Here is a 17182-nt window from a genome sequence, read left to right as displayed (position 1 = left end):
ATAAATACTGTCTTGGAAAAAGATCCATTAAGATTGGCAGAAGACTTTCATTCAAGAAAAAAGGCTACCGCACAGAAACATCTGAAAAGATTCAAGCAAAAAGAACTGCTAGCATGCTTTCACACAAATTACTGGAACATAACAGATCTGAGAAATAAATGAAATATCAAGCTTCGAATACATGTACACATTGATCAGTGTCAAAATTCTATGGCATAAGAAATCTAATTAGCAACAGGGGGAAAAAGCTACATATTTGAGTAGCTGTATATTAATTAAGTAGGATGACCTATGGAAAACATAGCTGGCCTGTTAGGAGTTATAATGTATGAGCCACAAAGTATCTCACAAACTCATCAGGAGAGGCAGAACGAAATAACTGCAAGCTTTCTGAAAACCAAAATGCCTGGGTTTTGTCCAGAAACACTTACTGAAATGATGCAAAACTTGATTAGGGTGACTGGGCCAAAAGCTCACGCAGAATTCCATTACAAGTACTCTTTCTTTGCTTCAATCACTACTTTTTAGTTGCTTATGAACTGATACACTCAATCAACTCAACAATGCTACCTAATGTAAAATTATTTATGCATTAAAAATGCTAAGGACTTTAACGATATTGTACATTATTTCCAGTCACATCAAGTACCTAAGGTCTGATCACACAACAGTTTGTAACAAAGTGGGTACCTCTGTGGTCTAATGGGTGTGTTTCCCAGTGACTACTTCAGATTTTTCTGTTTGAGGACCTGTCCCTGGATGAAGTTTTAAACATTGCTCAGTCTTTTAAAGTTTCCAACACAGCAGGCCACCAAATTAAAGTGAGGGGGGCCATTGCTGTTGTTGATAGTGAACCACAATGGCACATAACAACAGGTTCACTGAGCGAAGAGGAAGTTGATCCTGTGCATACCAGGAAACCTGGCTGCAATGGACAACCCTGATAGACACAGCAGCAGCAACAGCAACAAAAGGTGTTGAGCATCATCCCACAAGAAATGCTATATTGCATCTGTCTGTCATTCTCAGCCTACCTCAGAAGAAATGGATGTTGACATTTATTATATTTCATCATTGTCCACAGGTCAGAATAAGCTCTTTTTCAAATAAACAATTGTCACTGCAAGTGGACACCTGAGTGACTGTTTTGCTCCTAAACTTTCAAAGATACACATGACTGGGCTCCTCATCATTGGTCCCCATCAAGCACTGCCTGGGAACCTACAATAAACAATATATTCCTGCTTTTGGTTAATTTACTTCCACCACACTAATAAATCTCTAGTCCAGCCTCTCATGATCTATTTGGTTATTAATGATACTGATACTGAGAATTTGTTTGTGTCAGACACTTCTGTTGCTTTTGAATTTTCTATTACTGACACTGGCCCTCTTGTGTTGGATTAGATTCCTTATCAAGACCAAGATTCATTGTGTTCTGAACTTTTGGATTTGTTTTCTGAGCGTTTAGGTTATGTAAAACTACTTCTCAAGACATATCACACATAAACTTTCTGCTCGGCAAGGTTTTTGTGTGTGTGTGTGTGTGTGTGTGTGTGTGTGTGTGTGTGGGCGCGCGCGCGCGGTTATACCTCTCTCCCCTTATGCGAACAAGTTAAATCCAAATTGGATTGACCAACGGATTTTAACTAGTGAGCAGACTACATCATTAGCGACTGTCAAAAATCCGTCAGGTCAGCTCCGATTTTGTGGCAACTTTAAAGTTACCATAAAAGCACAGTCTGTTACTGATACATACCCCATGCCTCACACTGATGAATTACTTCGAAAATTGGCCGGGTGCCAGTTCTTTTATAAAACCGACTCAGCTGAGGCCTCCCTGCAGGTTCCATTAGATGATGATTCAAAACAATTGCTTGTCATGAAGACACCTTCTGGTCTTTATCAATAGCAATGTTTAATGTTTGGGGTGGTTAATGACCCGGCTTTTCCCCAAAGTTTTTTGGACTAACTCGCAGTTCCTAGTTCCATCAGCTATCTTGATGATAATGTGGTAATAGGTGCTATGACAGAAGAACACTTACGTAGCCTCCACTCTTTCTTTACAACTTTGCGAACTGCAAGCATTAAATGTAATCTTATGAAGTTACAATTTTTTGTTGTGTATCTTGCTCATAACTTTCCAGGCAGGGTGTTCAACCTGGAACAGCATGTTACTGCTATTTTTGCTCTACTTCATCTGGCCAATTTGCGGGAACTACAGTTGTTCCTTGGTAAAACTGCATACTATCAGAGGTTTCTTCTGGGTGCAGCCACTCTGGTTCACTCTCTGCACCAGTTACTTCGTAAAAACGTTCCTTTCAAGTGGTCGCCAGCCCGCTAAATCATGTTTGTGCATCATAAAAACAAATTACGTTCTCTTGCGGCCTTCCAACTTGGTAAACATTTAGTATTGGCCACAGATGCATCCCAGTATGGGGTAGGGTTGGTTCTGGTCCATCATCATGTGGATGGCTCTGAGCAGCCTAACGCTTTTGCATCCAAAACGCTCAATGCAGCTGAGCAGCATTATTCTGTCCTGGCTGCCCATGGGGGCAAAATTTGTGGTATGATCAGCTTGAACTGTTGTGCCTTTTTCAAGTTTCCTTTTATTGTTCATTGTACATCTTTCATAGCAGATGCGACTGTCACGGTGCTGTCAGCCATGTTTCCTATCGAAGGCCTACCTTGTACAGTTGTTTCTTCCTTCCAAGATTTGTGCTCACACAATGACATCCAGCGGTGAGACAGAACATCTTGTGTGGACTTACAAACCACAAATGTGCAAATATGTCACAGACTTTCCAATGGAAGAGGCCCTTATGTCCTTGTCACTTCTTACAGAATGACTTCAATTAGGGACAAGAGCCCGACTGAACTCTTGCACTGCCAGCAGCCACGCGCAATGCTACATTTCCTGGTACCAGACAGGCATTTTGAGGTGGTACAGACATCTTCAGCATCTTGCACCCAGAACTCGGGTCTGGGCCCTGAGGGTTTGGATGACACCCGCTTTGGAAGCCAGGTGTCACCCACAGCCAGCACGAGTGCTGTGTGTTCATAGTGCATACCTGTGACCTCAGGTGAGTGCTAAAATCTTTCTGTGCACTCCTACGCTGGCACCTCTTCCACTGGCATGGGCACTTGCTATGGGCAGCACACCACCTGGCCATGCCAGCCCACCCTCCCAGCATAGTCTCCGGCTGCTCTCCCAGTGGTCTGGTACCACAAGGGCGATGCCTCTTGGCCTCTCAACACACTTACAGTGCCTTCTTTCATGGGGGACGAGGGACTGGGGGAGAATGCCAGGCCCCTCCTACCTGAGGCCAGTGCCTCTTACATTAGTGCAGGCAAACCCTACACTGATGCTGGCACCTGCCACCATTACCTTTAGACACTGTGGTTCCCCGGCCCATGGCACCTACAGGTAACATAGCTACTGGTAAACCTTTCAGGATGTGAGGTTGTGGTCCAAGAAACTCTTCCATTCCTGATGTTTCGTCCAGGACTGTGCTGCACATCTTCAGAGACGCTCTTCCTCTGAGTCTTGCCGACTGACTGGTTGGACATCTGAGAGCAACATATATACTGAAGTAACACGTGATGAGCAGAGAGAATCCTTGTCAAAGATAAAACATAACTATCAATTGTCATATTGACAAAGATAAAACTGTCTAGCGATTCTGCAGAGCTACTGTCCAGATGCCACCAGCACATTTGTTTAAGCTGCTGAATATGAGGCAGCCAAGTCAACCAGGTATCGAAAACCAATCCCAAAAACCGATGTGTCTCCACCACAGCAAGAGGTTCGCCGTCAAGATAAAGCCGTGGTTCAGGGTGAACTGTGTGACACTGGCAAAAATGCATAACGCAGGTCTTGGCAGCCGAAAACTGGAAGCCATGCATTACAGCCCTAGACTGCACCTTGTGGGTAGCACCCTGCAGCTGCCGTTCTGCAGCTGCAATGTCAGTGGAGCTTTACTATAGGCAGAAGTAATCAACATACAAGGAAGCTGATCACGACGTTCCCACCGCTGCAGCGAGCCTATTAATCGCAACTAAAAAGAGGCAGACACACAAAACAGATCCTTGAGGGACCCCATTCTCCTGAACTCGGGAGGAACTATGGGAGGCTGCAACTTGCACGTGGAATGAACGAAGCGACAGAAAATTTTGTACGAAAATCCGGAGCAGGCCCTGAAGACCCCACCCATGAAGCGTGGTGAGGATGTGATGTCACCAAGTCGCGTACGCCTTCCGCATGTCAAAAAAGATGGCAACCAGATGCTGACAGCGGGCAAAGGCCGTACGGATGGCAGGAGGCCGTACGGATGGCAGACTCCAGGAAGACCAGATTATCGGTGGCAGAGCATCCCTTACGAAACCCACCCTGAGACGGAGCCAGAAGGCCCTGAGAATCAAATAGCCAACTCAGCCTCCGGCTCACCATGCGTTCGAGCAACTTGCAAAGAATGTTGGGAAGGCTAATGGGGCGGTACCTGTCCACCTCCAGTGGGTTCTTGCCAAGTTTCAACATGGGGATTACAATGCTTTGCCGCCATTGCGATGGGAACTCACTCTCAACCCAAATATAGTTGAAAAGGTCTAGGAAGTGTCACTGGCAGTCCACCGAGAGGTGTTTGAGCATCTGACAGTGGATGCGATCTGGCCCAGGAGCCATATCAGGGCAAGCGGCTAGGGCACTTTGGAATTCCCACTCACTGTGCGGAGCATTGTACGATTCAGGGTGGCACATGTGAAATGAAAGGCTCCGACATTCCCACCACTCTTTCAGGGAGCAGAAGGCCAGTGGGTAATTCGCAGGAGCGGCACTCTGAGCAAACTGCTCCCCTAAGGAGTTTGCAATTTTGTCGGAGGTCAGTACAGACTGCTCCATTCAGTGAAAGCGCAGGTACACTGACGGGGGTCCGATAGCCATAGAGTTGCCTAATCTTGGCCCAAACCTGTGATGGAGAGGTATGGAAGCCAATGGTGGAGACAATACCTTTCCCAGCACTTCTGCTAGCATCGACGAATGAGGCGGCGGGCTCGTGCGCAGAGCCGTTTAAAGGCAATGAGGTGTTCCAATGAGGGATGCCACTTGTGATGCTGGAGGGTCCGCCTGTGATCTCTAATCGCCTCAGCAATCTCGGGTGAACACTAAGGCACAGTCCTCTGCCAAGGGGACCCAGAAGAACAGGGAATTGCAGATTCTGCGGCAGTAACGATGCCAGTGGTGACCGAGTGAACCACAGCACCAATGGCGTCATTGGAAAGAGGCTCAATAGTGGCAATGGAGGTGAACAAGTTCCAGTCAGCCTTATTCATAGCCCATCTGTGGGGGCGCCCAGAAGAGTGACACTGTGGCAGTGACAGAAAGATTGGAAAGTGGTCACTACCACACAAGTCATCATGCACACTCCATTGGACAGATGGTAATAGGCTAGGGCTGCAGATCAAAAGGTCGTTGACTGAGTATGTGCCATGGGCCACACTGAAATGTGTGAAGGCACCATTATTTAAAAGAGAAAGGTCGAGCTGTGCCAACACTTGCTCAACGGTGCTGCCTCGACCTGTTGCCACTGATCCACCCCACAGAGGGTTATGGGCGCTGAAGTCGCCCAGTAACAGAAAAGGTGGCGGCAATTGGGCTATCAGCGCAGCCAGGACATGCTGCGGGACATCACCATCCGGTGGAAGATGAAGACTGCAGACAGTAACAGACTGAGGCGTCCACACCTGAACAGCGACAGCCTCTAAAGGTGTTTGTAGAGGGACACACTCGCTGTAAAAATAGTGAAGGATGTAGATGCAGACGCCACCAGATACCATCTCATAAGCTGCCCGGTTCTTACAATAACCCTGATAGCCATGGAGGGCAGGGGTTCGCATTGATGGAAACCAAGTTTCCTGAAGAGCAATGCAGAAGAAAGGGTGAAGGCTGAGAAGTTGTCGGAGCTCAGCAAGATGATGGAAAAAACCCCTGTAGTTCCACTGGCGGATGACATTGTCCATGGTTGAGAGAGGCGTGAAGGGACAGAGGAGCAGCTTACGCCGCTGGGTCACCTGCTGCCACCAGATCTATGTCCTCAGCAGAAGGCAGAATCTCCACCTCATCCTCAGACGCAGAGCTTGTCGGTAGCGGTGGAGTGGGTGCCACCACAATTTCCTTGGTCTTAGGGGTCTTCGATTGCGATTTCTCGCACTGTTCCTTTGGTTGCCCTAGCTGGGAGGGCTTCTTTGATTTAGTCTCCAGGACTGAAAGGGATCACGAAGTACTATGATCAGCGACCTGTGGCTTCTTCAGCCACTGGCAGGTGTCTGTCGTGCTGCTGGTTGGAACCTGGGAAGGGAGTGGCCCAAGGGATCCCTTCCTAGTGAGAGAAGCCGAAGAAGACTTACGCCTCTCTGGCTTAGAAGTGGGGACTGGTGTCCCCTATGGTGGTGGTGGTGGTGGTGGTGGTGGTGGTGGTGGTGGTGGTGGTGGGGGGGGGGGGGGGGGGTGGAGCTGCTCCCGAGGTAGGTGGTGTGGGAGCAACAGTGAGGGAAGTGCCCCCCACGATCAACCAACAGGGTACATGGTGGCCCCACCACAACGGACTAGCTACCATGCTGGATATTAGGTGCAAGGAAGTCCATGGCCGTCATCTCTGCAGATAGCAACAGTGCACAGAGCATGGTCGAAATCGCACCCAGGAATGTATCCTCGCCCAAGAGATGGAGAACGAGTGGGACTGCAATGCGACGACGAGAAAGCCGGCTAAAGGTCTCAATGCATGACGGACACAATGCACCATGTAAGGCGCCCTTCCCCAATTGGCTTGTTCTTCAGAAGAATTTTGAAATATGGAGGTCAAACCCTACAGGGGACCATCACATAAAGGAGAAAAAGTGTGAGACCCTTTTTAGTCGCCTCTTACGACAGGCAGGAATACCGCGGGCCTATTCTTACCCCCAAACCTGCAGGGGAGCCCTACAAAGGAAGGAGGAGTGTTGTAACCTGCACATTACTACACCTCCATCACTACTACCACAGTGCGGTCACACATTTGAGTATTGCACTATTTGGCTGCTCCAGACCCTAACCAGAGCCATCAAGTGGGTATGGCGCCTCAACCACCTGCAGCCCCTGGTGGGCAAATGCTCTTTATATTGCCACACACTGGCTCCGGCCGGCAGTCTTGTACATGTCGCTAATTTGTACTGTTCTATTTAAGTTCATGCTGTCACACTGTAACCTAATGAATAGTTATTGTTTCTCAGAGCCATATCTTTTATTGTGTTGGGAGATGTTGTCCATCCTGCATTGTGTGTAATTTCATCCCTTTCTGTTTCTACTATTACTTTTGCTAATGTCTCTTATGGACCTCTTTCTTCTAACAAAAGAGCTACATAAAAAGATTTTCTTTGATATGAGTGACTGGCAGGTCTAGTTTGATGGTATGCATTTCAAAGCTGAAAAAACAGGCACACCTCTTCGGCATTCACTTTAATTTACTGTCTGCCCCTCCTCCTCCATATTTTTTCATTTTTTTCACAGACGAGCGCAATGAGAAAATTGTCAGTATGGTAACAAAAGTCTGAATTTTTAGGTGAAAAATGCACCACTTACTCAGTGTAATCCTCTTATTGTTAAACAGACTTTGCACAATATTTTTCCACTGAGCTGAAGAGCAATCCTGGACACTCTGTAAAATACTCCTCTTTTATAGGTTGCATAACTTCTTCAATGGACTGAAAATAATATCCAGCTACAAATTCTTCAGGCGTCAGCGTAGGTGGAAGTGCCAAATCTCAAACTGAGAGTATGTCTCAACAGTTCCTAATACAAACACCTACTTTCCGTTGTCAAAGCACCTGTCTGAGCAAATGTATTTTCCTTCTTCCCCTTCCATTATTTTTCAATTCAGGTATTTCTTTACATATATTTTTTCTTTCATATTGTTAATTCAAAATACTTCAATAGTATTTACTAGTTATTGTTTTACTCATTGCAGTAAGAAGAAAGGCCTTTATATCCAAGAAACATTAGCTTTTTTGGTGCAGGGCCAATCAGCTTCCACCCACAGCTCTGATTTTCATTTCATTTCTGGAGTAAAATGGTATACCTGTGTCTCACCCATAGCACTGATCAGTGTACTGCATCAGCTGGATCCTTCTTCAAGAAAGCCAAGCATTACTGAGAAATTCATTTCCATACTTGCATTTGTTCAGCAAAGTCACTTCCCTCTTGCACTGAGCTTTCAACTAAAATGTATTACTCTCTCTTCTTCTGACTGCCTGTGATTCAGCTATTTTAACACCTTTAATCACCAAATGGTCACTCCCATATTGAATACTTCACCAGTACCTTCGTTTTTGGTTAGTGTTTTGGAAATTCCTTCACAAGGATCAAGAATAGAAAGTATTTCTTAAATAGTGAAAATGATGGAGCAGGCTCCTTACAAACCATTTTCAAATTCAATAGGTGGTGATTATCCAAAGCAAAGCATTTCTGAGGACACAGTTCTCAGGTTTATCCATTTGAATGAAACATACAAAATACAACTACTTTATAAAGCAACATAAGCAAAAATATTCCTGCTAATCCAGTTGAGGTTTCACTCACGTTACTGTGCCTCATGAATCCCAATACCTTCTTCATCACACCGATAGGAGGGCGCAAATCTGTCATCATCCAGCGGAACATTTCATTGTCACCTGTGCTATGGGATGTGGCCAAGTGAGCGGCGACTCCATTATGCTCTGGGGAACATTCACAAGATCATCCATAGGTCTAGTGGAGCTCGTGCAAGGCACCATGACGGCCAGGGAGTTTCACACACTGGCTGCAGACCATGTACACCATTTCATGACAATAATGTTTCCTGATGGTAGTGGCACTTTTCAACAAGATAATGCTCCAAGTCACAAGGACAGGAGTGTGATGGAGTGGTTTGAGGAACACAGTGGCGAGTTCCAATTGATATACAGGACCCCCAACTCGTGAGATCTGAACCTGATCTAATACATTTGGGGATGTGATTGAATACGACATCAAAGCTCATCAACATGCCTCCCCAGAATTTACAGTAATTAGGTGACTTGTATCTACAGATGTGGTGCCAACACCCTCCAATGATCTACCAACGTCTCACCACTTCTGTGTCATTATGCGTCGCCACTGTTGTCTGTACCAAAGGTGGACATACTGTCCATTAGGTGCTCGCTGATCAGTGCACAATGAAGTGACCAAACAAATGGGATACTGATGTGCTAATATAAAGATGGTGGTAGTATTATGTACAACAAGGTATAAAAGGGCAGTGCATTGGCGGAGCTAGCATTTGTATTCAGGTGATCCATGTGAAAAGGTTTCTGACATGATTATGATTGCACAATGGGAAAACACTTTGAACGCGGAATGGTAGTTGGAGCTAGACACATGGGGCATACCATTTTGAAAATAATTAAGGAAGACAATATTCTGAGGTCCACAATATCAGGAGCGTGCCGAGAACACCAAATTTCAGGCACTACCTCTCACCACAGACAATGTAGTGGCTAATGGGTTTAACTTAATGACCAAGAGCTGCGGAGCTTGCATAGAAATTGTCAGTGCTAAGACACAAGCAACACTGCATGAAATAACTGCAGAAATAAATATCATAAAAATGTATCCATTACGGCAGTGTGGCGAAATCTGGCATCAACGGGCTATGGCAGCAGACAACTGGCACAAGTGCCCTTGCTAACAGTATGACATTGCTTACAGCAACTCTCCTGGGCTCGTGACCATATCAGTTGGACCCTTCACTGGAAAGCTGTGGCCTACTCAGATGAGTCCCTATTTCAGTTGGTAAGAGCTGATGGTAGGATTCGAGTGTGGCGCAAACCTCATGAAGCCATGGACCCAAGTTGTCAACCAGGCACTGAGCCAAGCTGTTGGTGGTTCCATAATGGTGCGAGCTGTGTTTACATGGAATGGACTGGGTCCTGTGATATCACTGAATCAAGTATTGACTGGTAATGGTTGACTGGAAATCATTATGTTTGGCTGCTTGGAGAGTATTTACAGCCAAACAACAATGGAATCTTGATGAAACACTATGTGCCACATCACTGGGACACAATTGTGCGTAATGGTTTGAACAACATTCTGGACAATTTGGGTGAATGATTTTGCCACCCAGATCACCCAACATGAATCCCTTGAACATTTATGGGACATAATCAAGAGGTCAGTTCATGCACAAAATCCTGCACCAACAACACTTCTGCAGTTACAGACGGCTATAGAAGCAGCATGGATCAGTATTTCTGCTGGGTCTTCCCACGACTTTTTGAGTCCTTGCCACATCGAATTGCTGCACTATGCCAGGCAAAAGGTGATCTGACACGATATGAGGAGGTATCCCACGACTTTTCTCACATCAGCATTTAAGCTTATAGAATCTCCAATATCTGGACACTGACTCTCCTTCCACTCAGCATGTTTGCCATTGCTTGGTGCCCATTCTCTACTATGCTGATGTGCTACTATTGATTTGAATGTATTATCACAATGAAATTTTGAGGCAATTTCTTCACTTCCAATGCAGTGTATGCTATGATACAGCAAAACTAAAGTAAACTTTAAAAATATGGTGAAGTATAATAACCACAATGCTACACTCTTCATTACCCATGAGTTTATACAGTATTTAGTATTCATTACTAATCTTTTTCTCGCCAATCAAGTGCCAGAAAATACGTAAATGAAAACCAGAAGTAGCACAATGCACAATGCAGTAAAGAATGCAGCAAATGTTGCACTGCATCCCAGATTTCATAGGAAACAGAAAATGTTTAATAAAATTGTGATGTCAGTGTAAGAGGGGATAACATTAGTGTAAGAGGATAGAAAAATCATGGTCAAATTTAAAATTGTTCATCAGCTGAAAGAAACCATAAATCTGCAGTAAACTACAAGTACATAATTTTTCTCTGTAACTGAACACAATACAATCTTTACCTGCTAAACGTTAGTTGCCACGGGAAGAGCCAAGCATACCATGTAATTAAAGTGACATCTAATTAAGATTCAAATTTGGGAAAGGAGCTCAACACTTGTCTTGTGTAGCATGTAAATTTGACATATGTGATGGCATTCACATTTAAGAGCACACTACAATAATTATTGAAAAATAATGCCAAGCCATGCTAAATACTTGCCCATGTGGTTGCTTAATTCTGGAGATCAAAACATGACAGCATACATCCCACATCACAAACCAACCAAAATTACTGCTACAGGCTTGTGCACTGCTGTGCCATTAAAGTGTTGTACATCACAAGTGCAGCCTGTGGTGTGATGTGAGATATAAATAACTAAAACAGGAACTCTACATAAGCTCTTGGCAACGATTAAAGACACTTTGTACAAAATAAACTGAAAATCTACAATCTTCAATAAAAAAATTACTGTTCATATTATACAACATGAAACGAATACCCGGTACAGAAAACAAAGGGTCATAACATAATTTTAACTTCCAAATTACAGCTCCTTCTCAAACCCAAAGGCTGTAACAGGACGGCACAGTGTCTTGTTTTCGAAATTTTAAGGTGAAGTAACATATCTATTACAGTCAACTTGCTTCGCCTCCTATTTTAAGATGAATTTTAAGACGAAGTAACATATCTATTACAGTCAACTTGCAGCACCTCCCTTTCACTACCATACAGCTCTCACCCTGTTACACAATGTATTCCTGGACACCTGATTTATCTCTACTAAACATCACATGATAACTGTATGAAAACAGTGGTCATTAGTTACATTAGGTGCTCGTTCTGTTCTGTTTCTCACTGACCAATGGAGCTGTCAGAAGAGTGACGCATTACTGATTGATTTCAGTATTTATGAGCAGTTAGTATAGAGAGAATATTTCGTACATTCCACAAAGGGATGTAATGACCAATGACAGTGGGTTCCTCGAAATGAAGCACTTTTTTTGCTTTTGACAGAAAAGCCTACAAAAATAATTATATGTGGTTTTATTACAGAGTTCAGAATATATTAGTCTGGAGTGGTTATGCAAAAGTATGGCTAAAATTAGGAGAATGACAGGGTTGGAAACTGAAATGCAGATTTAATTGAATATGTGATCTGTGCTATATTATTCTGACATTTTCTGGGATTTTATACATCACAAAATATTCTCAGCATGCAGCTTATTAAATCTGGAGTTGTGTATGATTAAGTCAGCAGCTGAATAGTCACATGTTGAAAGAATTTACCTATAGTCCGTAACACACAATAGGGATATGGAAAATGTTTACTATCAGGCATAGCTTTAATCTAAGAGATTGTATCCCTTCAGTTCCCCTCTTTGCTGTAGTTTTCTCAGTATTCTAACTGTTCCACTTTCATTCCACGAACTATGACAGTCAATCCATTATCTGGTCACTCTGAATGTTAACATAAGCCACTCTTGAAGGTGTCATAAATCCCCTGACAGTGAATCACAAACTGGCAGCCTCCTCCCCTTTAAACAGCAAATTTTTATCTCATAAAACAGTCTATGTTGAAGCTTTTTTCCTCCACCAACCCAGTGCAAATCCTACTAGAGATTATATGCTGCCACTGCTCTCCGACATTAATTACACCAACTGGTTTCACTACAATATTGATTCAGTCATACAAAGATCACGCATGAAGTCTTATCCAGATTTTTTAAAATGAAAACCACATAGACTTCCCCATAACTGATTTTATTTGAAATATGTGATTATAATAATATATGTAACTGGATGTAACTGGTAAGAAAGGAAGTGCTGAGAATGTCTTAGTTTTGCTATTTTATGTTACTTACAATTTTTGATTCAGTTGTATCAGTTTTCAGAGAGAGCCCTGCAAAACACACACAATGTTCTGTGTTGACATTTCATTTTGAGTCTGTATGTTCCACTGCTTTCACTAAAGAGTTCATAGCTGGATATATCTTAAATACAAACTGCTACAAACAAGAGTGAGGTTGGAAACACGCACTGCCGAAATAGAAGCAACTATCTCCAGTCACTGATATCTACACATTCAGAACTTTAATGACCAGGAACATCATTCTTGATACCACGTACAGGAAACGTGTACTAATAAGGATTTTCCCTTTAAACATGAACAATGAAGTTGACTTCAGGACATCAAAAGTCTGTATTCATGCATAGAAGCTTACTCACACAATCACAATTTCCACAACACTATTTTCATCACACAGCATTATTAGTTTCCAGTCATGTCTTCTTAAACATATATGTTCCTATAAATTACTGAAACTGCTTGTGTATGTTTTCTGTTACATTAAATTAATAAAGAATTTTTAGCTTGATATGGCAGACAAATGTATGGTAAAAGTACCTGCATCTGGCATTTGTACTGTTGAACTCGTGTCCCATCAGCATCACTAACAATCTGAATACTTGCAGCCTGGACTAAGCTGTTCAGGCCATCTGTGGATGCAGTCACACTGGATTTGTGGTGATGTTTTGCTAGACTATCATTGTCAGCTGTCTTTTTTTTGGTTGAGCTTTCATCTTTGACATACACCTACAGTAAAATACATTGAGAGGTTGGTAATTTAAGAGCTTTTATATACATATACAAAAAGAAGTGCACAGGTCAGCACAGGCATGACATATGCTGATGAATTGTTGTATGTGTCACTGACAATAGCAATCATACCTTTCCTTCTCTTGTAAAATCATCAGAGTAACGAAGTGAGGTAAAGTAACTTTCCAGCATTGCTTCTGCATTAACACAAGATTCACGGAAATCATAAAAACTTTCAAGCTTCTCCACACAGTGGTTGCATATTATTTTAGGCAGCGAATCATCTTCACACACCTGCAGAAAAAAATTAATTATTATTATTATCAAAAGATAACAAGTACAGAAAAAAAGCTCATTGGAGAATTACAGTCATCATAGATACATGCTCTGTAGTGGCGATGGACTTTCTTCACTGTATTCGACTTCCAGACTATCACACACAACAAATCTCTCTCCAGACAGCGCCATAGTATAAAGTGAGTGTGTTATAAGTCAGAGGTGAATGTTAACAGTATCCCAAAGGGAATATAAAAATACAAAATGGGCACAAATGTTTGTTATTGTGTTTGCAATTTCTTATAAAACTTGTCACTTCTTTGCAACAAATAGGTTTAACAGATTATGAAAATCACCAGTGTATATATTTGTTCAGTTAAGTGCATTACATGTTGCAATGTAACCAAAACTAAACTTTATTTCATACTATTTTACAGCAAAACAAAGCACTGATGGCCCATTTGATGCAACACCACCACCCGAAACAAATGTTACAAAATATGATTTATAAGTATGTAAACATACAACATATTTTTGAAATGCAGAATAATTTTTGCACAGTGTATAAAAGATGACTACTTCATAACAACAATTTCCTGTAAGGTTATGTGTTTCATTAAGAATGTTTTCTTGGTAGAACATGAAACACTACAGCCTATTTCTTTGCTATTATTAATGGCACCAAGTCCACCGTTTGAGATGAAACGAAATGATTGTATTGATCATATGGCTTTACTGGCCGGGAGACCCCATCTGGGGTTGTTCAGCTACCTAGTGCAAGTGTATTTATATGTTGACACTCTGGTGACTTGCCTGTCGGTGATGATGAAATGACAGTTAGGACAGGAAAACACCCTGTCCCCAAGTGCATAAAATCCTTGACCCGGCCAGGTATAGAACTAGGGCCCCGTGCATGGCAGTCAGCTGCACTGACCATTCAGCTATGGTGGTGGACTGTTTCATTATAAAATCTATAATTTTTTACAGGATACTAAGGACTCTACTCGCATGTCATACAGCCTTAATAATTAACACCACGTTAAAAACACTGATTCCAATAAGACAGAAAAGCATTACACTTTTGTTGTCTTCGGGAGTTCAGAAAGTTCCTAACAGCTTTGGAATATGAGCACTACATAAAATTTCACATATACAGATACTCTCGTTCAGTTCAACAACCAGCTCTAACAGCTCTGTGCTGAAGTCTGTAACTACTTTGGTCAGTAAATAATCCATCTATCTTTAGGTAGGGGCCTACAAGCTTTGTACATGTGGAACACCACCAAAATCTTTAAAATGGCAAATTTAACAAAACATAATGAAAGCCACCATGACCACAAAATAAGATACAGAAAAACACTGATCTGTAACACGCACTAAGTTGAGAGTTATTCATGGTTGTCAAGAGGAGGGAACGTGTTGAGTGTTGTTCATTGTTTGCCCTACAAAGTATTTCATTTTTACTGTGTGATGTTGTGAGAATGAAACAGAATAATACAGTTGTAACAATAGAGAATTGCGTGATGCAAACATACATATAATTGAAAATCTAGGATGGAGCAATGACAATATTATGAAAAGGATAGCTGCTACACACCATATAGTGGACAGAGGCACAACAAAAAGACTGTCATTTTTTTTGACAAATGTAATTTAAAGTAAATGGTACAATTTTCTGTATGAAGAAATCAGAACATAATTAAGAAAAGCTAGTTAATACATGATAAACCTTTTTTATTCACAGCAATGTGAAAGATATACACTCAGACAGATAATCAGAGAAATTAGAAAGACAGATAATCAAAAATAGGGTTGCTCAATTTTAGTCTCTGAAACCTATAAATCATTCGAGGTTATTAAAGTGTTTCATAGAGTATTCACAGCAAATAACAGAAGATTCAGCATTAAGCACTAATAATGCAGAAACACTCTTAAGTACTATTATCTGTAATATGTAACACTTGCTTGTGTAAATGCACTGACAGTGATATTTCACCTATAAAATGTTTGACATTTGGCCACTGTGCATCATAACTAAAGATGCAATTAGCACTGAAACAATAACACAAATTGCCTGTTTACATGCTGATATCAACAACATTTAAATGACTATTTACATCTTTAATGACACACATGACAAGCAGTTATTTCTTACATTCCAGCAAAATTAAATTGTCAATTAAATTTAATGGACACTTCCTACTACAGCTTTGCAGCACTGATGGAATATTTATTTATGAATTGCCATAATGTTTCTTTTGAAAACTGTAGATTATTTATAATTTCCGACAGTTTTTATATCTTGTAAATCACTACACATGTGATCACTAGCAAGGAAAGACTGAGATACTGAAGTGCTTCAACATGTCAACATTACAATAAATGCATGCACTTGATCTGTTTTCTAAAGAGTCAGAATCAACTATCTATCGATCTAGTGAGTTATTTCGAAAACTTAGACGATGAATATCAATTCTGGCAGTAGTCGTCACACATGTTTGCTACAGAATCTGTCTCACTGATGTGCAGTATTTTTCCTAATGACAGTAAGTAGTCTCCAATCGGTTCACCAATATTCATATACCATGAAGCCTTTTGACGTTCAATGCAGAAGTCACACAGTGACAAACATCAATGAAATTCGACAGCCAGTAATTTTTACCATCACTCACCTGAACGGGTAAGCAAATCTGAATTTTTGTGGGGAGTTGTCTCCTGCGTCCTTCTTCTCGGAAAATATGCATTTTTGTTCCCTCACTTGACGTACATAGCCGACACAGTTCGTAATAGTTTACCCTCCTATACCCTGCCATGACAACAACAAATTTATTTCGTTTTGTTTCTTATACACGTCAACTATTATTCAAACGAACGACAACACAAACTACTATCAAAATAAATGCACACTGCTGCTCCCAGTTTCTTACTCTAATAGTTGTTACTTTATCGACCTTGTGAATCGATATATCGCATGAAATGTGGCGAACGCGACCAAGCGTCGATGTTGTTTTCGCGGCATAAATGAATGCCACGGGAATGCAGAGTCTGTTGCGCTTTTAGTAAAATTGCTGCGCAAGTCCATACTGTTGTACAAACTTCATGAGTGCAAGATTGTTTTTAACGTGTTCTCTTTAGGATATGCGACTACAAAGCTAACTCTTCTATATTTAACACTGTCATGTCTCAGTGGCCGACTAAGCCCGGCGGAGGCCCGGAGCGGTATAACTAAATGAACCCCTGGCCTGCTTAGAAACTGATGTATTTGTGGTGCACATTTTATAAATGATAAATATTATATATGTAATACCCAGCCAAAAATCCACTATTTATAGTGTG

General features: G+C 41.9%; 1 protein-coding gene across 1 annotated transcript in view; it reads right to left on the bottom strand.

Moving 5' to 3' along the window:
* Positions 1-16765, bottom strand: part of LOC126470535 (zinc finger protein 85-like) — a 91109-nt gene extending 74344 nt beyond the window's left edge. Inside the window, exons 1-3 of the mRNA XM_050098461.1 lie at positions 16519-16765; positions 13703-13864; positions 13379-13567 (exon numbers count right to left, since the gene is read on the bottom strand). Coding sequence (XP_049954418.1) covers positions 13379-13567; positions 13703-13864; positions 16519-16659 — 492 coding nt within the window. The 5' untranslated portion in view covers positions 16660-16765. The remainder of the gene's footprint in view (positions 1-13378; positions 13568-13702; positions 13865-16518) is intronic.
* Positions 16766-17182: the final 417 nt, after the last annotated feature.

This window comes from Schistocerca serialis, chromosome 3 (genome assembly GCF_023864345.2).
Source record: "Schistocerca serialis cubense isolate TAMUIC-IGC-003099 chromosome 3, iqSchSeri2.2, whole genome shotgun sequence".
NCBI lineage: Eukaryota > Metazoa > Arthropoda > Insecta > Orthoptera > Acrididae > Schistocerca > Schistocerca serialis.
This window is presented reverse-complemented; position numbering and strand designations above follow the sequence as displayed.